General features: G+C 38.7%; 1 protein-coding gene across 1 annotated transcript; it reads left to right on the forward strand.

Annotated features, from left to right (window-relative positions):
- The first annotated feature begins 227 nt into the window (after positions 1-227).
- On the forward strand, positions 228-20,635 carry ZDHHC7 (zinc finger DHHC-type palmitoyltransferase 7). The gene is made up of 8 exons (XM_071756573.1): positions 228-400; positions 5,349-5,434; positions 7,684-8,006; positions 10,818-10,942; positions 15,637-15,733; positions 16,181-16,262; positions 17,160-17,290; positions 18,372-20,635. The coding sequence occupies exons 3-8, from the start codon at positions 7,701-7,703 to the stop codon at positions 18,546-18,548; spliced, it is 918 nt and encodes a 305-aa protein (XP_071612674.1). The 5' UTR covers positions 228-400; positions 5,349-5,434; positions 7,684-7,700; the 3' UTR covers positions 18,549-20,635.
- The last annotated feature ends 327 nt before the right edge of the window (positions 20,636-20,962 follow it).

The raw sequence follows: 20,962 nt of genomic DNA on the forward strand, positions 1-20,962 counted from the left end.
TCTCTTCAACCTAAAACATTCCGTGATTCTGTGACTCTCCGGTCTCCCCCTTACCCGTAGTTCCCCCGGCTCTGGAAGCGCCTGCGCGCCCCGGGCCGTTCCCCCCCTTCCCGCTCTGCAGGCGCCTGCGCAGCGTTCCCGCTCCCGCCCGCCCCGCGCCTGCGCACCGCGGCTCCGCTCGGCTTCCACCTCCTCTTCCTCCTCCTCCTCCTCTTCCTCCTCCTCCCGCGCTGTCCTTCCCGTTTCCGGGTGTCCTCGGCTCCGCGGAGCTCTCGGCCACGGGCACGGTGGCGGCCCCGGTGGTCCAGCGGCGGGGGCTCGGCCCCGGCTCGCCCCACCGCGCCGCCGGCACGGCTCCAGCCGCAGCTGTGAGGGCAGCGGGGCCGCTGCCGCCGCTCAGGTAAATCCATCCCCTTCCCGGAGCCGGTTCTCCCTCAGCCTGCCCGCTGCCGGGCCCCGCCACCCCCCGCCTTTCCTGCCACTCTTCCCCGGCCCTGTAGGGCAGGAGAGCGGTGTCCTGAGGGAAGGGAGCGGGGAGCAGCCTGAGGATGAGGGGGGGACTCCCTAGCAGCCTCCTCCCTGGTGGGTGTTGGGTGTCGGTTCGTAGTGGGCTTTTTTTTTTTTTTTTCTTTAGGTCTTGGCTGCGCTAATGGCTTGTTTATTTGAAAAAAAAATAATAAAAAATTTAAAAGTCATTTGTCAGCAGCACAGCTGCGTGTCTCAGCTGCTGTGGGGAGCTGAGAGGGGAGGGAACTGGAACCGCTTTCCAATAACGCCCCAACACTCACTCTGGGGAGTTTTTCTGATTTGTGTGCTGCTGGTTTTCCTTATTTTCAGGAGGGAGGTGGGAATGCAGATAGTTCACGCTCTGAACAGCGAGCTCACCTATCTGAGCTGTGCCATTAAAAAAAAAAAAAAACAAAAACAAAAAAACAAACCCAAAGGATTGGGGAGTCTTTGGGTGTTTCACGGTTGTACAATAGTATTGGGATGCTGGATGGCAGTGATGTAGCTGCTCGCTTTGCTGGAGACATAATTGGGTTGAAGTCACTGTGACTTCACATTAAGAGATTTAAATTAGATCTTTTGAAGTGGCTGCTCTCAGTCTTTGAAAATTTACAGATAAAGCAGAGCTGTGCTGCTTCATTAGTAGATGTAAAATTATGTCGGGTTTAGATTAGAGTTAAATAGCTGAAAGAAATTTGTGGTTAAAAGACATTGATAATAGTTTTAATCTCTCTAAAACTTCCTTGGTTTTGCTGTAATGTAGTATATTATGTGTCATATAAGCCAGATGGATTTCTTTTTTATGCCTTTTATTAAGACATTGAACTTAGAAGGAAACTAACTTGATAGAATTCTGTAGCAGCCAAAGGGCTGAAGATGAAAAATAGAGAGGAAATGTGAGACTTTATGTGTGTCTGATATGAGGAACCATTGAAACAAAGGCTTTAACACTCTTTTAATCAATACTGAAAATTTCAAGTGTGAGGAGATGTCTTATATTAATGAATGCAGAAATTAGAATTCAGAGATTATACTCTGAAGTAGAATATTAATCATCCAGTTGCCACTGGCAAAGGAATAAAGCTTTGTCTCCACATTAACAGTGGTGATACTTATTTAAGCATCTGTCTTTCTGGAGTCTAATCTGAATTTGAGTCTGTGGCCCTGTTCCAGAAGAGGGAAGGTACAAAGCCCAGCCATGGATTGTCCTTCTCCCAAGTAAAGGTTATTCTTTAATGCAGAAGTGTTCTGTCCTTGCTGCTGCAGCTCAGTGACAATGTTCGTCTTCTCTTGGCACCAGAAATACTTTTTTCTTTGATTTCCACATCTGTGGGGGGAAAGAAAAAAATGTTATCAAAAGAGGTAACCTTGCTGAACATCTTGGATGTTATTTTTCTGCTTATGGAACATGAATCTGTTTGGTTTATTACTGATAGCAAACCTCTTTAATATTTTCTATAAATATGTTTTCTGAAGACATGCATTGGTTTTATTGTTTTTTTTTGCATAACTTGCTTTACTCTGAATTCTCATTGCTTGGTTTTGAGGATGTTTATAAGGATGCTACTGGCAAAAAGACATAATTAATTTAAGTACCCAGTAAGTCACTCATGCCTAAGTACTGCTATATACACTTTTTCTGAGGTTATTTAGAAGAAACATCCTCGTTTTGGAGCAGAAAAACAATTCCAGTCTTCCCCTGTGGCCTGGCACTTGTTTAATAAGAGAATGGTGGAAGAGGAATCATTACAATAGCTTAAACCTTCACTGTGTTAAATCTGTACTCACTGAAGATCACATCTTGAATTTGTTGCCAGGTGTTTGTATATAAACAGCATCACATTATTTATGTTTCCACTGTTAAGTGTCAGTGTGTGCCTGGATTAAAGCCAAGATGGCTCAGAAAAAAAAAAAAAAAGGGCTTTGAGGCATAAACAAGAGAAATATGGTACAAAATAGATGGAGTTAAAGCAGAAGCAGTCAGGATTTCGAGTAAGGATGAGCTATGTCACTGAGGGTATGGGACAGATTTGGGAATAAGCTGATAGCAACACTGGGGTTGTTTCATGGTTTTCTACCACAAGCTGTTTCAGCTGCTCTTTTCCAGAGTTGTGTCCACTGTGTCTGTCCCAGTGCAGTTGCTGGTTGCTGTAATCATTGCAGTGGTTTTATTTGCTTGCTAGATCAGTCCCTGAGAAGTTGAAACAAACCTCACTTCACTTCTTAAATGGCTTTGCAGTTTGAATTGCATGTATCTAATAAAAAGTATCAGGCATGATTACATCTAGATATGATCTGATTGATATTTATCTGTCAGCATTGAGTGGTCTAAATTGCTCATGGCATTGGATGCTGTAGTAGGTGTGGCCATCTGTTTTACTCTGAATATTTGCAGTTATTGAAGTTAATGTTTATGCTGTAACCTTGTAAGGAGACTACAGTTGTGTGATTTTGATTTCCCATCAACACTGTGCTTTCTAGGTAGGACTTAAATCCGTTGTATTTTAAAACTGCAGGATTGTTATTCTAATGGTCAGGATCTTTTAGTGTCCCTGCAAGTATTGGCTTCTCAGAAATAATCAGAAATGTTGAAATAAGAGCATTCTCTTTACTGTGTTGTAACTGAAATACAGATTGGAAGAAAAAGCCACCCCAAAAAAAGATTTAGGTTTTGACAGTTTTTTACCTATGTGTAGATTTTTATCTTCCTCAAAAAACTAGAAGGGAAAAGGGCTGTGATTAACCCTGGAATGCCCTTTTTTATTTAATTGACAGCACAGGAGCCTCATGATACAGTAGTTGTACTCTATCATTAATCTTCCTAATGCCCTTGGTAACCTTCTTCCAGTAAACTTAGAGAAGATTTACTATTGCTGTGGATCTTTTTTAGCCTCCCTAGAAAAGCAGAAATATGTCTGGCACAGTCATTTTACAAAACCTTCTTTTAATGATCATGAGTTTCTAATATAACTTATTTCATTTTTCTTATCACAGTAATATATCTATATTTTGGGCCTGTGTTTCATGAGCAGCAAGGTGCAGGTCAGATGATACATTCATTCACCCTGAGCATTTCAAATAACATTTAAGAGTGGAATTGCATCAGTTTGGGTTTAATAACCACCCCTGCAAACAGATGACATTTGGCATGAAACATTGAATAATTTAGTGTTATCTTATAATGCTAGGCAAAGACTTTTAAAAGTTCAAGTTAAAACCTGTTGTGTGGCATATAGAGGTTGAAATGTCCTGCTTTGTCCTGCTGGTTTGTGCTTTGTGTACAACAAAGACTGAGTGTAAATGTAAATTTGGTTAGGACACACATTGAAGGAAATAAATTAACAGGCTAGAGGAAAGCTGTGAGCATCTCAGTGGGGATGCTCAGCTCTTCATAAAACCTAAGTGGGTTTTCTAACACTTATCCTCTTTGCCTTGAAGGGGACCAAGGCAGGGGGGTAATGGTGTAGGCAGCTAGAGAGGAGTAGAACCTCCAGGAGCAAGGGAGGAAAAAATTACATGAAAATGACTAAACCTGCAATTGTCACAAAAGCTGCACTGGGGTGGCACTTCCATGTAAACCAGAAACTGATGAGGCTGCAGTGAACACTGAAGTTTTGCACAGCTGGACGTAGGATTAGGGAACTGCCTGACCAAATCATGGCTCTGCCTTGTCACTTAATTCTCTGCTGACAATTTCAAATGATCGCTGTCTTGAATATTTCACCTGCAGAAGCTGAGCCTGTCTGTTCTCTTGCTTGTCATCTTCAACTCAGAGAATGGGTGGGTGACACTGCAAATTACTGTGATATGCACAACCTGGCTTCTTTTTGTGTTGTTTCTACTTAGTTTCTACAAAATGCCATACCCATGACAACTTAATGATTATGAATTTCACAATATTGTGAAAACTTGTTTAACAAAAGTATAAAAGCTTATTTAGAAAGGAAAACAGAAGGCAATCAGGAGCTTCATGCAATTACATGTGCATAATAAGCATTGCATTACCTTTTAGGCTTGCAGTAGATTATAGGAGATCATTTAAATAAGAAATGAGCCTTCTCAGTTTCAGGGGGAGTCTGCATTGGTGTAATTCTCCTTGAACTGGGAAAATGTGAAGATTTATACTGAATAACCCCATCAGCAGGCTTGCATTTGGAATTTTTTAATAACAAGCTGGTTTCAGAAGCTTTCCATTCAAAGGAAATGGCTATATGTGTCATATCAGATAGTCATTATTTACTTCTATGGTTGAATTTCTAGCAAGGAGGACTTTAAGTGTATATTCTCTTTGGCATAGTTGTGAGCCATTTTCTTTTATGTACAGATTCTGGGAGAAGTAGCTTCTTTAATTTAAATTTGTCATAGCTTGGTCTAATAATTGCAGTGAAACCAATTTTTTTCCTATGTCATCTTACAATTATAAAAACAATATTAAGACTGCATACTTGCTGTTAATAACCTGGTACCAAAAACCTTGCTCTAAGCTCTGAAAGCAATAAAATAACTTTATTATTCTTTTTATATTCTTCTCTCTTAGTCATACAGGAGTGGCAAAAAGGACAAATAGATCTTCAGATTAATTAGTGTGTAATGCTAAAATCTGTATATCCAACTTAAAAAAAAAGTGATCAAGACAGGTATAATGCCACTTGAAGCACTGTTTAGAGTTTTTTGGGTTGTTCTTTGGCTTAATCTAAAACTTTTTTCCTTTTGGTCAGAACCTTGTTTGCTCTAGGTACATAAAGTTTATTTCATAGTACTTCTATCCATGTATATTACTTGTGCTTAACACTATTTTCCTGATGAAGTAAAAGTACAATTTGCTGATGGTATCTTTTCAGATTACATCAGATATGACTATGTGAATAGCCCAGGATAGCCCAAAGGAGGGACATGATGTCAGAATAACAAACACAATATTTGTGAGGTATGTGAGTTTTTCCCTGTTGTGCTAACAGGTTTCTTAGTTATCTCTAATACAATTAACCAAAATGAAAACTGTAATATTATGCCCTTTCATGTGTATTATAAAGGAGTTGCTTGTAGAATTCATCTAAAAATCAAGTTTGTGATATACACAAATACTGATTTATTTTGTTTTTCAGAGTCTTGATGCCTGTTCTGGTTTAAGGTAACTTGTTGATTTGAGCAGTTGAAAACCTCCCTTGGCTGAAAAATAATTGCATATTTTTCTTCTGAGATACTGTACCTTAGATGGCTGGAATTCCAAATTTGTGTTCTGGAGGAAGCTTCAGAATTGGGAGGTTGTTTTTGGTTCATTCAGTCCTCTCAAACAAATCAAAACAACTGCAAAGCAGCAGGTCTTGAGGGAGTGGGGTTTCTAAAAAGAGAGAAAAAAAGCAAGACAACATGTCTTTACAATTTTATGTGCCTATTTTTGGTGAGATAATAGCTGATTTGTTAGGTTATCTTCATGTTCCAGCTGCTGTGTAGGCTTCATGAAGCTTCATTTTTTTTTTTTTACAAGCCTTGACCACAGTGAATGGTTGATGCCCACAAAATACTATTGAATTTAATAGGCATAGGTTGTAATTTTAACTAAATTTTCAGAAACACTACAATAACTTCAAGCAGTCAAAAAGAGAAAGCCTTTAGTTATTCAGATTAAGTTTGAATTGCTTTCAGGAGAGGTTTATTATTTTCTAAGTTTTTTTTTCTCTAGTGTGTGTGGCTACCCTCACCCATAGCTTAATAGCCACATTCTGGTAAAGAACAGTGACTTGTGTGAAATTCCCTGGAATTTTTACACTGAAATCTCCCTACACTTGTTTTTATTTCTAATCTCTTGGATTATTCCTGCCTGGTTCTCTCATTAACACATAAGATTTAGAAAGATTTAGTGGGCAGAATACATTTATCTGGATTGATTCTTGGTAGATAGGACTGAGAGGTTTTTTTTAAAGGATTTAAAAATACATAAAAATCTGGAAACTCTCTGTATGAGTCTCTTTACCTAATAATGGTCACTTGGAGCATTTTAAACTAACAAAGTGATGCTGTGCTCAGGGTCTCAGGATGTAAACTCAAGTGCCCTAATTCCTCCCAGTCACATGTAGGCTGCCATTAATAAGGGGAAAAAAGCAGAGACTTCTGCCTGCCTGTCATCAATCAATATAATGCTTTCAAGGTTATCTCAGACATGGCCTTTAATAGCATGAATCAATATGATTTTTAGAACACAGAATACTTCAGAAGTAGCAGGCTCTTCTTAATGCACAGTGTTTAAGCTTTAATTTGTCTCCTGTTTGTTGATAGCACTTCAGCTCTGCCATTTGCTGTCTTTTCTTTTTAGAGATGTCTGGAAAATTATTCTGGTTTTATGAAAACTATTAAGGCTTCAAGTCTTGTTTGTGTTCTACATGGGAACAACAACAAAGCCCTAAAAGAGTGTTCATGAAATTAAATTAATTAATGTGTTCTTTGAATATCTGATTCATGTAATCCATTGCCATGCTAATTTAACAGGGTTTTTTTTTTTTCCCTTTAAGATTGGTCTGATATGAAACCATTTTGTAAGTTTTTCAATTTATCTTTGAAACAGGTTTGTGGGTTTTTTCAACACAATATCACTTCTGTCAACAAATTTAGCAGTTTTTTAACTTACTCTGTTGTTTTGACCAATGTAGTAGAACAGCTTTATTTCCAGCCTGTTTTTTTCTTCCTGCTCTTTGCTAGGTTGCTGGAGCAATGTGAAAAGTCAACAGTCTGGTGACATAATTTGCTGGTTTTTGAGAAACATGAGCTGTAATTTAATGAAGATTTTGCCATTTAAGATAAAAGAAAGAGATTGCATCGTTAACAAAAGGGCAGTAATAGTTTACAGGCACAGCAAGATGGAAATTAAACCATTTTAAAACCCCTTTGCCAAGCATTAAAGTTGCATGATTACAAAAAAACTTAAAAGATTCTAAAACCCAGTAAATGTCTTACAGAATTGTGGATGAAACTTTGTAAATGAGTATCTTTTGCTTACAGAAATGTTTTGTCTTTACACAGCCAAAAAATTTCGAGGTTTTGGTAAACGAACCAAAAAAAAAAAAATCTTAGAAATGTGTTTTGAACCTGAATATGTTTTATCACACAGAAATAAAACCCCCAAACCACCTGTATTTCCAGTGAACTCATGCCTTACAGTGATCCCTTTGTTTCCTGCAGGGTGAGGCCAGAAAACCATGCAGTCATCAGGGCACAGGTTCCGGGATGTTGAGCACCACCCACTTCTTGCTGAAAATGACAGCTACGATTCCTCTTCCTCAGAGGCTGACATGGCAGAGAGGGTTTGGTTCATCCGGGATGGCTGTGGCATGGTCTGTGCCATAATGACATGGCTGCTGGTTGTCTATGCAGACTTTGTAGTAACTTTTGTCATGTTGCTGCCTTCCAAAGACTTTTGGTACTCTGTGATCAACGGGGTTCTCTTTAACTGCTTGGCAGTGCTGGCTTTGTCATCACATCTGAGAACTATGCTCACTGATCCAGTAAGTATGGGAATGTTCCTTGATGTTGGATTCTTCTCTCGTGTAGCACGTGGTCTGCTGAGAAACTGGGAGAAGTGTAGTCAGTCTCCTCCTGCTAGGAAAAGGTGTTGGATGCAGAACTCTCAATTTGAAGCAGTGGTGTCTGTATTTTTCTTGTTGTTGTGCCAATGAAACCATAAATAAGTTTTGACTTTAGGAGCAGGCAGTAAAATTAATTTATAAGAGGGGTATAAAATTAACATATAAAATTATATAAAAAACATATAAAATTATAAGGTATAAAATTAATTTAGAAGGGGGGGTTAATGAGAAATATAGTTTATTTGTGAAACATCAACTCAGGTTCTGAAGAAGGTAATAAAGCTTTGGTCTTTTTTGTCCTAATTTCTCTTATTTTTTTTGCCATATATTCAAAACTTCCTAAGAAGTTGTAGCTTCATCCTGGTCACCCATTTGAAATGTGTCTTCCATTTATGGCACACAAAAGAGCTTTTAGAGGTGGACATGCTGAAAAACCTCAGTCACATATTGGCATAAAGTAAGAACTGCTGTGCTACATGATTCACACTTTACTGTGTTTGGGTATTTGGAGTCAGTGGGAAGGGAGATTTAAGTTGAACCCACATAAGAGGTCCTGGAAATGCACATTTCTTGGGACTTTTTTTCTTCAAGAGTGCAAGAGATCAGATTATTTATTTCATATTAAAAGCTAGTATTCTTTTTAGGGAATAAATCAGAGGAGAGAGGGTGAGGGGGAAAACATCTGTTTTCTCCAGGTCTTTGAGATGCTCAACTGTGGATGTAGAAGTTCTGGGAGTGTTTGAAAAACACAGCAGGGTGTTCTAGTTAATGGTTTGCTAGGTCTTTGATTTACTGTTGAGCCCACACCCAATGGTGAAATGTTGCAACTTCTACAGACTGTGACAGCTAAGAAAGTTTGTGGTTTAAGAATAGATTGCATTAAAAATATGTCCTGGAAAAACTGTGGGTCTTTCTAGACCAATTTTGTTCATTATGGATAAAACATGATAGGAATTGGAATTAACTGCTACCTTTTTTCTTCCACTCCTTTCCTGGTGACTCCCAGAAAGGACGATAAAACTCTGTGATAGAAACTAAGGTTGAAGGAAAAAGGAATAATCTGCCTGCAAACATATGTGAACTAAATTTATCTCTATAATTATAAAAATAGGGTTTATCTTTTACTGAAAGGAACTGGTGAACATCTGAGACTATGAAAGATATTTTTGAAATAGAGCAAATTTTTACCAGCAAAATGCTAATAGCATGGCCTGAGGTTGCTGCCTTCAGTGGCAGGTGAATAGGTGAATGTGAGATGTGTTTTGTAAGCACAAATTTAACTGAAACAAGATGAATTTGTGCTTTAGGAGCTCTCTGAGGTAATTCACAGTGTTTACACCTAAGTATTAACGTTGAGAATTTTCATCTTGCAAAGAACACTTCAGCAATACAACAGGAGTGTTTCAGAAACTCTCAGTACTCCAGCAAAGGCCATCTGGCTCCAGTTTGAAGCACCACTTCACCAGAGAGCTCATCTGGGGCAGAACTTGGGCTCTTTCTCAGGCAATTCAAACTCAAGATTGTTATTCCAGGCCATAGGCAACATAATCTTCCTGCCTAAGGGGATAAATGTTTTGCACTTGAACCTGAAGTGTCTGCTGGTTTCTTAGTTCTGTCCCAAAAACTTCTTTACCTGAAGGTGTCTGTGGAAAGTGATGATGTTGCCAGTGGGGTCTTTCTGAATGAGAAATAATTACAGACTGAGCTGGTGAATGCTGTCCCTGTGTGAAACAAGTGCTGGGCTGGAGGAGCTGATACAGAAAGACCACTGCACTTTCATTACACATCCTGGTTTATTTCACAATTTCTTCCTGTCACAGACAAGCTTTTAGCTCCATAAACAAGCAAGGTGACAATGGTACCTTCCATTGTTTTCTTTTTACTAATCCCAAAGTGGATTCTGATTTTGGGAGGCTCTGGATTAATATTTTACTGGAAGAAGCAATCCTGGCTACTGTTCCTATCCATTCATCATCTTCCCTGTTGTCTTGAAGGCAGCTCTGTGGTGAACAGCTCAGAGAACTAATCACCAAAAAATCATTTCTTTTTCTGATGGGTTCATTTTCTACAGGATAAATTCCTTCAACTGTTTTCCATGTAGCTCCACCAGCTCTCCCAGTAGCTGAGTGCCAGATGTAGAATAAAAAAAACAGCAGTGGTTCAGTGTCTGAGCCTGCAAAAATTCATGCAAAAAGAGGCAAACTCTCTTGTTTCTGAGAAAATTGGGGGGTGCAGGTGGCTAAACCTTGGATTCAGGGAGTTGAAATAACAGTTGTTGCTGATGTATTTTTTGTGGATGGCTTGGCCTAATAATTAAACATCCCCATCAACACAAGCTGCTGTAAGAAAGCTCATCTCTTGGTAGTGCTTGTTCAGAGTGATTTCTCAGCAAATATTGTACCTGCAGTGCTTGTATTTGCATGTAAAAACATGTTTCCTCCCCGTTTTCTGTGTGCTACTGGCAGTAGATTCTATCAGGACTATGCTAAAACTTGGCCACAGATGGGTCTTGCTTAAGTGAAATTGCATTTAAGGTCAAGCAGAGGTAATTTATTCATTTGGAAATGATTCTGGCTTATGATGGACTGGCTTTGAATAAATGAGCTTATTTCAGCAATTATCCTGATATTACTGGTACAACATCTACAAAATGCATTTTTAAATGCTCTCACACCATTTAAGCAGCTTTTTCTTTCTTTTTTTTTTTTTTTTTAATTGAAATTATTTCAGGGAGCTGTACCCAAAGGAAATGCCACTAAAGAATACATGGATAATTTGCAACTGAAGCCAGGAGAAGTGATCTACAAATGTCCCAAGTGCTGTAGTATCAAACCTGAACGTGCACACCATTGCAGGTATGCCAGGGTTTTTTTTTAAAGCAGTTGTGCAATATTGAATTTTGGAATAAGGTTCCTGATATTTGTGTTGTTTTTCTCCCCACTGTTTCTTTTGGTCTCAAAGATTCAAATTCATACATGGCAGAGTAATTTTTAAATACAGTATGCTCTGCCCCAAAATGAGTGTGGATGAGGGGAAAGAAGCAAAAGACTTGAATTTTTAAAAACATAATCATAATGTGGTGTCTTAAATGTTCTTTGAGCTGTGGATATTTTTTCCTGTGCATCACTGTAATTATTTTACTGTAGATAATGCAGGGCAAAGAGAAGAATTTCTGACAGGAAATTTCTGGTATCAGCTGATTTAAGAAATGACCCCTGCAGCCTTAAATTAAGAAGATAGATATTAGTTCCAAACTACCACTTTAATTCATGTCAATTTATCTTTGTAGTGTGTCATTTGAACTTAAATGTGGATTGGCAGATTATTTCCCAAGGCTGTATGCATAATTGGTTAAGTGCACTTCTGCTTATTGAAGATTAATTTTAACAAGGACAGAAGTGCTGATAATTGGAACTAAATGTGCTATGGAAAAGTTAGTAAATATATCAAGTTTTTAATTCTCAATCTCCTGAGTTTTCAGGCACTATGGGTTTGTTATGTTTACTGTGCAAGAGTTGAAAATAGGTATGCCTGTATAATTAAGACTTACATAAATATGTAAATGTTTTTGGTGGTTGTCTCTAGGTGTGAGGAGAGATGTGTCTTGAATTGTGTGGCATATTAAATTTAAGGCTCTGGGTTAGTGCCCATCAAAAGAACAGGGTGAAGTCTTGTCAGGACTCAAATTATTCTTTAAATTGGTGGTTTCTAAATGAAATGTCTCAGAGTGTGTCACTTGTCTGTGTGAGAGTTATGGCTGAGAAGCTATTTCCATTATAAACACTCTGCCTTGGCACTGAAATCTTGTTCTTCACTCAGATGTGAGTGGGTTTTTGTGTCTGGAGTGGGAAGGGAAAAAATTTCATGTATAAATAGTCAAGAATAAAATGATCTTGGAGTTCAGCTGTGGTGTAGGGCAGCTTTTGCACAGATGCAGGTAGCAGAGCTGCCTTCAGGTGCAGAGCTTTGGGTCCTGGCTGGCTTTTTTAGCTCTGGTAGAGTGTTAGATGAGCACAGCTGGAGGGCTTGGCTCAGAGGGGCTGGGGGTGGAAGCAGTGCAGCTGCTTTTGTGTGGCAGAATAGAAACTGCTCCTCTCTGGGGAGCCAGAACAGCTTTGTGCAGTCTGTTCAGTTGTCCTGGCATTGAGTTTGTGGTAAAGGGACACCTCAGAGCTGCTGCTGGCTGGAGGATGGAGCTCTGAAAAATTATTTGCATCTCAGATTTAGGCTGACTTCAATAGAAGCTTTGCAGGTATTTTTGTCAAGTGTTTCCCACATCCTATCCTGATGGGATTTACTAATTTGGAAGTAGCCCTAAACGAAGACATGTTGAACTCTACATGAGAAGAACAGAAATAAGCTAAGTAGGGACTTCAAAGACATTGTTTATAAGAAGAATTTGAGTGATGTTTATTGTTGAAGCAGAGCAAGGGTGTATATGGTCTACAATGAAGGAAATCTGTGATACTTCCAGCAGGTTTGTTTTCACTAACCACTGGTTCAAGGACATGGCTTTTTAGCATCCCTTGGGAGTTGTTTTACTTTTCTCTGCCTTTGTGAGACACACAGTGAGATATTCTACACAAGGGAATTTGAAAGCCAGGGCCTGAAAGTCTCTGTGCTGTCCTTTTTTTAAGCCTGCTGCCAGGGTTTTATCAGCAGTTGGATATATGGTTTACTTGTCTTTGTTACTCATCCAGTACATGCTGTTCAACTTAAGTTAAACAGAGGGGGTTTTATAAATTTTTGAGTGCTGAGCACACACTGCATTGACCACTTAGCAGAATCTGATTCTTTGCCATAAATTTAGCACTGCAAAAGTTTACCAAAGAGAAAAAAAGGTTTGTTTGATTATACTGCTACTTTTTTTTGGCTTACAAACCCACTCCAAGGACATTAAAGGGGTGGTCAAGTCCCAGATAGTCAAAGTGGCAATTTGCTGATAGAAGAGACTTGAAAATGGAAATTGAAGTTGGTTCCTGTTGGGAAATACTTCCACTCAAAGCTGCAGTGCATGCTTTGAGCAGTAAATTATTAACAGAAGAGACTCTTAGGATGGAGTTATGAAAATTGTTGTGCAACACTGCAGCAGAAGTTCTTTAAGGAAGAAAAAGACTTTCATAATACATGTTAAGTGATGGGAAAAAGAACAAGAAATTACAGCTAAATATCCAGCCTCAGTGAAATAGATTAAACTGAGATTTTACTAAGCAGTTAACATTTTCAGCATAAGGAAGAGGCTTATCCTGAGTAAATGCTATTTCTCTTTCACTGGGAGAGCACAGCTGTCATTATTTCTAGCCTCTTCCAACTGCCTGTGTTTATTTGTGGGGAACTATTATTCAGAATCAGGTGGCTGAGATGTTTGCATCAATCTCCCTGTCAGTTCCTCTTATCCAGACCAATTTATCTTCAGCCATTAGCTGTGTCTTTCTGAATGTTAGCTTAGATGCTGAAAACTAATTCCACCTGCAGTTTTGCTTGAGTGCAGTCTGCAGCAATTCCAACCTGGAGAAGACCTTTCCATTGCTGCTCCTTCTCACTATCATATTGCTCCTTCTTCTTGTGTAAGGTGTGAGTCTTCGTGCACAGTGAAACATCCCAGCTGATGGAGTGAACTTCCCAAATTCTTGCTGCAATAACATCTGTGCTTGGACAGAGCAAGGAGTAGAATTCAAGTGATGGGGGTAGGAAGAAGGCAGAACCAGTGTCTGAGCATTGCTCTGAGTTTGTTGGCTGGAAGTGTTGGTTGAGTTCTGGTGTGAAATGAGAAATGAAAGCAGAGTTCCAGACATTTGATGTCTTGAAGAGGTCTGTGGGGGCTTGTGAGAAATACTGAATGAGAAAAAAAATGAGTCCTGCTCACCTCCAGCCTCCAGTGTTTGGCTTGATTGAGCCTCAATGGGATTGCACTCAGTACTTCACATTAATATTCTTTTTAGAGTGAAAGTGTATATAAGCTGAATTTACAGGCAGCAGGCTGTGAAATGAAAACCTTTTGGAGAGCCTTCTGAATGCCTTCCCTTGAATGAGCCCTGTTTCTTCTGCCCTGGAGAATGGGTGTAGTGTTTAGTTATGGTGTTGGGATTTTCAGGTGTAACTGACACTGTTTAAAAAGTAATTTGCAGCAGAGGATTAATAGTCTCTAATGTCCAGAAAACCAGATGCAGTGGGAATGTAGGGGCTGGGTTATAATAACTCAGAGCAAAGGGAGCTTCAGAGGAGCAATGAGGAGTGTGGGATTCTGTCCTACAAACTGCAGAGGGAGTATGTTCTGCCTCCTGCTGAATTACCTTATCATCAGGCACATGCAGTGATTTAAAAGTTATTTTATGCCTCAGAGCACTGATTTTTATTTTTTTTTTCCCTCCCCACACACACCCTGTTCTTCTCTCTAGTGACAATCATCTGGCTTTGCCTCATGCCTTGTCACTGCAGCACTCATAGGTACCATACATAGACAAGCATGCATTACAAAGGGGGTTGAATAATAGGGCCTGCATTTTTTAGGCTTATTTGGTTTTGTAACTGAAGAAATGAGAACACTTGATATTTCAGCTGTTCTGGAGGAAAATCTGAAACCCTCTGAGTGGATGGTTATCCTAAGTACTGAGCTAGGAAGATGAAGTACCAAGTATGAATACTTGAGTTATTGGTTTATGGAAGGACTTCAGCATATGTTGCAACTGTTCTGTTTCTCTTGTGGAACCTTTATGGGTTTGGCTGCAATTGGACCTGAATATAAGAGAACTGAACCTTCTGATGCTGTAAGGCCTAGTGCTTACAAAATGGGATTATGGAAATATTTGATTTTTCTGGCAATAATTTTGACTGAAAACTGTGCAAAAAACTAAGTTAGGTGCAGAACTAGTAAAGAACAGTAGTGTTTAAATATTCATTAACAAGCAGGCAAGGAGTGTGTCCTGATTATAGTTTAAATATTTTTGTTCTATATTGAGGAAGTGAGATGTGACCTTGGAAGCTGTTCTTTAATTGTGATTTTGATTGCATGGGTACAGAATTGTGTGGCCAATTGAAACCCTTACAGTAACAATTTCTCTCTTGAAGACATTAATTTCTTTCTCTTTTTTTTTTCTTTTTTTGTTTTCTTATTCACAAACTAATTTTACAACCTGAAATCTGTTAATATGAAATAATTGATTTGTCTAAAACTTCTCCAGAAGGGAGGTTTGTTTTTTTTTAAATATTGAATTAAACTAAAGCTTTGCACATTCAGTGCCATGAGTGTCTAAAGCATTACAGGATTTTCTTGATTGTGTTTGGATATGCAGTGGTTCTCATATTAATACTGTTTTGCTTCTATGAAGAATATCTTACATACACATTTTTTTAACAACCAAAAGCTGAGTTGTGAGCAAGCAAATAGCTTTTAAAAAATGCAAAAAAAAAAAAAAAAAATCACTGTTCAGTGTGTGTCAAGAAAGTTTTCAGCACATCATCTTATGGCCATTGGATACCCTTTTTTTCTACATGAAAATGCAAAGTTTTCTTTCTCAACAGAAATCTCCTTTCTTTTCTTTTCCTTCAGTATTTGCAAACGATGTATTCGGAAGATGGATCACCACTGCCCCTGGGTGAATAATTGTGTGGGGGAGAAAAATCAGAGGTTTTTTGTTCTGTTTACGGTAAGTGAAGCTCAACAGCAGCTTGAGCTCAGTATGGATCTCCACTGATTATAAAAATTTTGATTATGCTTAGTAGTAAGTAATGGCTTAAGGGTGAAATTGCTCTGTGTTGGTGGATTTTTTCCTTCTGTGCAAATACTCTCCAAGCAGGAAGGCACTTTTAGTCCCTCTCATTATCTTTAAAGTGCTGTTATTTTAAACTGGTTTAATTTTGCTGTGTAGTAACAATTAGTAAAATGGTTCTATGATTTAGGGAGCTAATCCTTAGGCTTCCATCGCTGCCCACGTTTTTAGACTCAAACTTAATTAGAATTTGGTTTTACATCCTTGTATTGCATTAAAAAGAGGAATGGGAAAGGGGTGTGCAGTGGTGAGGGCTTGGCTGAATGGAATGTCTGGTTTGCTACCTGGCAGCAGTCAAAAGTAAGCACTTTCTCTTCTTTCCAGATGTACATAGCCCTAATTTCAGCTCATGCGCTCGTTCTCTGTGGGTTCCAGTTTTTCTCCTGTGTCCGAGGGCAGTGGACTGGTAAGAAAATACTTAACTTTCACTGTCACAATCCAGCAGATATTAAGAGAAGCTCATAGTGTTCCACTTCTTTCAGCCCCATGGATGAAATATTCCAGGACTAAAGTCTTTTTAAAGTGAGGTCCTGTAGAAAATAAAATTTTCTAAAATGTCCCTCTTTTTACTTGGAATATTCTTAGTGCTCCAGTGTCCCAAAGCTCTTTCTGATCTCATGCTTTTGGCAGAAGATGGTTGATCATATTTTCTTCTTGGTACCTGATGCAACAGGGGCATCCATGTGACTGTTTTTTGCTGAAGATTCTGTTAAATGGAATCTTAATCCCTTTTGTACTTGAAATGTTCTGCTTCCTACATACTATACCATTTCTTCTCTATTAAATAATAATTTCATTACTCAGTTGACTGGGGAATCTCCAGAGATGTGACTGTAAGTGTAACTCAGAACCTGATCATTTTGTGTGGTGAATTAAAAAAAAAAATAGAGCAATCACAACAAAATGGAGCACCTGGATTAACCAGCAAGTCAGAGCTGACACTGGTGATGGTTTTTACAATATTTATCATGCATGAAACTTCAGGTTCCTTTGCTCTTTATGTGTGCAGTTCCCAGTACTTAAATAATCTCGTGCAAACATTTATTTTATACCCTTGAAATACTGAGGCAGGATTGTAATGATACAATACCATGTGCTTTATAGGAAGCCAAGAAGTGTTAATTCCTTAAAATTCTTTATTTCCTTGGGCAGCAAGTGAAGGTGCTGCACTGCTAGAAATCAGAAGTTTGCTGTAATTGTGTTTGTTTCAAATGTCAGATATTTGCTTGTTGAAGACAGGATGTCTTGGTATGAACAGACTTTATAGATTTTTTTTTTTTAAGTACATATTTTTTTTTCACAGAATGCAGTGACTTCTCCCCACCTGTAACTGTGATCCTGATGATCTTCTTGTGCCTTGAAGGTTTTCTGTTTCTCACTTTCACTGCAGTCATGTTTGGCACCCAAATCCACTCAATATGCAATGATGAAACGGTAAAGACCTCAGCTTTTAACAACTCTACTTTTTAACTTCTGTTATAACAATTATTCTAGGAAGATGTGATGGGATATTGATTTATTTGCATGAGGAGAGGCTCTAATTTTGGGAAAAAACCCTAGATCTGAATTAGCTCATCAGTTTTAGTTTCTCCAGTTGTAAGAACTTAAATTGTTGGAAGTTGTAAGAATATCATTTGCTTTTCCAACACTAATTTTGTAATGAGCTTTTCAATGAGAGGTATTTCCCAGCTTCTGACTTCAGTTTGGGCTTTCACTTCTCTACTTTCACAAACTCCTGATCCATGTAAGGAGAAATGTTAATTTTTCTCAGGTTTACACTTAAACTGGCTATCTTGTATCAACCCTTCACTCTTTCCTCTACTTTGATACCCTTTATTAGGGTCTGATATGTATGTATGTATATATCATAATTATATAACCATAGTTTGGACCTTTGGCTCCCTTGCCCTTAATTCTGCAGTGATAAACCTTGAGAGGATGTTTTGTAGCAGATAATTAACTGGAAGCATAAGGAATTTGAATCTTGTGAATGTCCAGAATTTTCTCATGGTAGGCTCTTCAGAAATGTACTTCTGTAACTTTAAAAAACAATTGGTAAATATTTAGCCTTGATTAGTGGGAAATACCAAAAAAAAAATGTTCAAAGTATTGCATTTGGGAGAGTAAGTCTTCTTTCAGTAATTGCAGTACAAGACTTTTCCTGGAAGCCTTTTTTTCTGGTTTAATTAGTGGATTTTTAGTGTACATGGCCTGCAGATCCTTTGCTCTGACGTGAGCTGATTCGGTCATTTTGTCTTTTAGTTTGAGGTGGGGAAGAAGTAGAGGTAGAGCAGCCTTCTTGTACCCATCTTATCTTCTAAGACTTCTTCCCTGTACCCACGAGGTTCCATCATCCATTCTTATTTCTTCCTTGCTAAATAAATTCCCAGAAGGAGCTCCTCATCTCAGCCTCTTACACCTTAAAAGAATCAGAAGAGGCGTCAGTTTTGGGAATTATCAGACTTCACTGAGCTGCAGATTTACAAGTGCATCACTGCATGTCTTTTGTATACAGGAGATTGAAAGACTGAAGAGTGAAAAGCCAACGTGGGAGAGGAGACTACGTTGGGAAGGAATGAAATCAGTTTTTGGGGGTCAGCCTTCACTCCTCTGGATCAACCCTTTTGCAGGATTTCGGATCAGGCGACTCCTGCTGCGAGCAAAGAAAGGAGGACCTGAGTTTTCTGTTTGAGTCTAATGATGCTGGAACTTGCAAGGAATACTATATAATATTTATTTGGGGCCAGAGAAGGCTGTCTGCATATAATCTGTGACCAGGTGAAACTGATCTCAGACATTTGCTTGTAGCAAGCAGAGTTTTATACGTTTATCGTCACAGACATCTCATTAACTTTCAGAGACATGAACTGGATCTGTAATGGTCTTAACAGCAAGATAATAAAGGAAAAAAGCACGTGGTCACACTAAAGAAGCCAAATGTTGTCATGCTACTGTAATTTATTTGATGAGATTAATTACCCATTTTTGTTAAACCCTTTTTATTTGATAAATGTTTGGGGAATTACCTGTGTGTTTTTATAAAAAAAAAAAATATATACTTAGGTGCAGTTGTCAATCATAAGGAGGAGCATTCTGGTGAAAGTTGATCTCAAATGAGACCTAGCCTTCTAAATCCAGTTTTCAGGGAATAGTGGTTTGTTCAGTTTTAATTTATATAGCAGCTTGTCCTAATAAGCAGAGCTGTACTCTTGTGTCCCACTTCAGGCACACATTCCTCATATGCAAGTGATTCAAAGGACTGGTGCACACAACAGCTTAACACATCAGAGGCACTGTTACACCCCTGCCAAATGTCTTCCCAGGCTCACAAAAGTCTTGTGTTTGGCAGTATTAATCCCATTTGGCACTTAGGTAGGCTCTAAATCTTCAGTAAACAACCCTTTCAGCTGGCAGCTCTGGGCCAGATTCTGCCCTCAGAGATGCATCTCCAATTCTTAATTTTTTGCTTCTAGGGGATCTTGAGCTTAGGTGTTTAAGGACTGTCTCAGGTCCTTTGTGCAGGGGTAAGTGGGACCAGTGAAAATATCCTCCTGTCTGAGATAAAAATGAATGTACTGCAGATTGGAATCAGTTTAAAATAGTTGTCTTTGTAAGGTCTTGCCCTGCCCCTTTTTTTTTTTTGGTTGTTGGATGGGCTTTTCACAGAAGGAAAGCTGTTAATCTAGTGATCCCTCAAACACAGACATCAGAGGAATGAGGGAGGTTGCCTTTGGCAAATACAGGAGAACTTAAATGTAGAAAGATCTGCAATAGATGGAATTATTTTTGAATCTAACCATTTTCCAACCAAAATTACTTTCAAGGAATGAAAGCAATATAGATCTAGAACTGCTTTATGCAGGCCTGACAAACAACAGTAGTGCTAAGAAATGTTTATAAACCTGCAAGTAATAAAATTCAGCTAAAAGTGAATTCTTTAAAACTTACATTTAGACTATTTTTTTGTATTCTTGTTAATCTATTCTATAAATTACTGACAATATAAAGGATAAAGCAGGAGCCTTGATGCATAGCTTGAAATCGTGCCTAGAAAGTAAATAGCTCCCTGTTCTGGGACTTGCCTTAAAATTGTCCTGTTCTTGCTTTTGCTTTGCCAGTAGCACTGATGATCTCTCCCACCTCAAGCAGCTCAACATGCTGAAGAATCTTACATTATCAAGTTTATGTGCTACAGAAGCTACACTTCCTTTTTCCAGTGACCTGCTGCTCCATTTCTTTGTAACTGGCATCCTAATTCCAGCTTCATCAGGTCCTAAACCATTGAGTGGGGGAAATTCCTGAGGGATCCATTTCTTATCTCTGGCCCTGCGAACAAAACCTGTGCAATACAAGGTAATAATCTTCACTTTGCTTGGGGGGAGATGATGTGTTAATACTGGAGAGTTTCTAGGTGGACACATCCAATAAAATTGTGGTCAAATGAACAAAACTACGTCTCGTGTAGCTGAGGGGAAAGGTGGAAGTTCCACAGGAATCTGTGTGTGTTTGGTTGCACATCAAAAAGATTGGGAAGGGGGGGGGGGGAGGGGGAGGGAAATGTGTCTGGCTTTGTCATGAGGCTCTTAATGTGTATGTTTAATAAAATCTCCTGATGAAAATCAGAAAACATCACTGCAAACAGTTGGACCCTGTGACTTAGCAAGTGTGTGTGTGTGTGTGTGTGTGAAATCAGGTTTACTTGGCTTTTCAAACCCTTGTTATGTTGTAATTTTTTTAATGTAAAAAAAAATAAAGTAATTCATTGAAGTCTTAAAGTAATCAGCCCCTCTCTGTGTGCCATTTTTTTTGCACATGAATGTGCATATTCACATATATTTCAGATACATCTAATGGTCTTGCTTGTGATTTATTTGTATAGCAAGTAACAAATGATACTGCTCCAAATTAAAGCTCCTACTCTGCTTACTAAGAGTTTTAAGCTCTGCTAACTGTTTAGCTGCTCTTGGGCATTTGCTTTTCTGCATCCTTTGTCTTATTAGTAACTAACTTCTTGTCTTACTAGTAACTTCTTGTCTTACTAGTATTTTTTTGTCTGAACACACAGGAAGAACACTTCTTCCTCTCTGAAAACCCTAAATAAGGTGT

Source organism: Heliangelus exortis, chromosome 13 (genome assembly GCF_036169615.1).
Source record: "Heliangelus exortis chromosome 13, bHelExo1.hap1, whole genome shotgun sequence".
NCBI lineage: Eukaryota > Metazoa > Chordata > Aves > Apodiformes > Trochilidae > Heliangelus > Heliangelus exortis.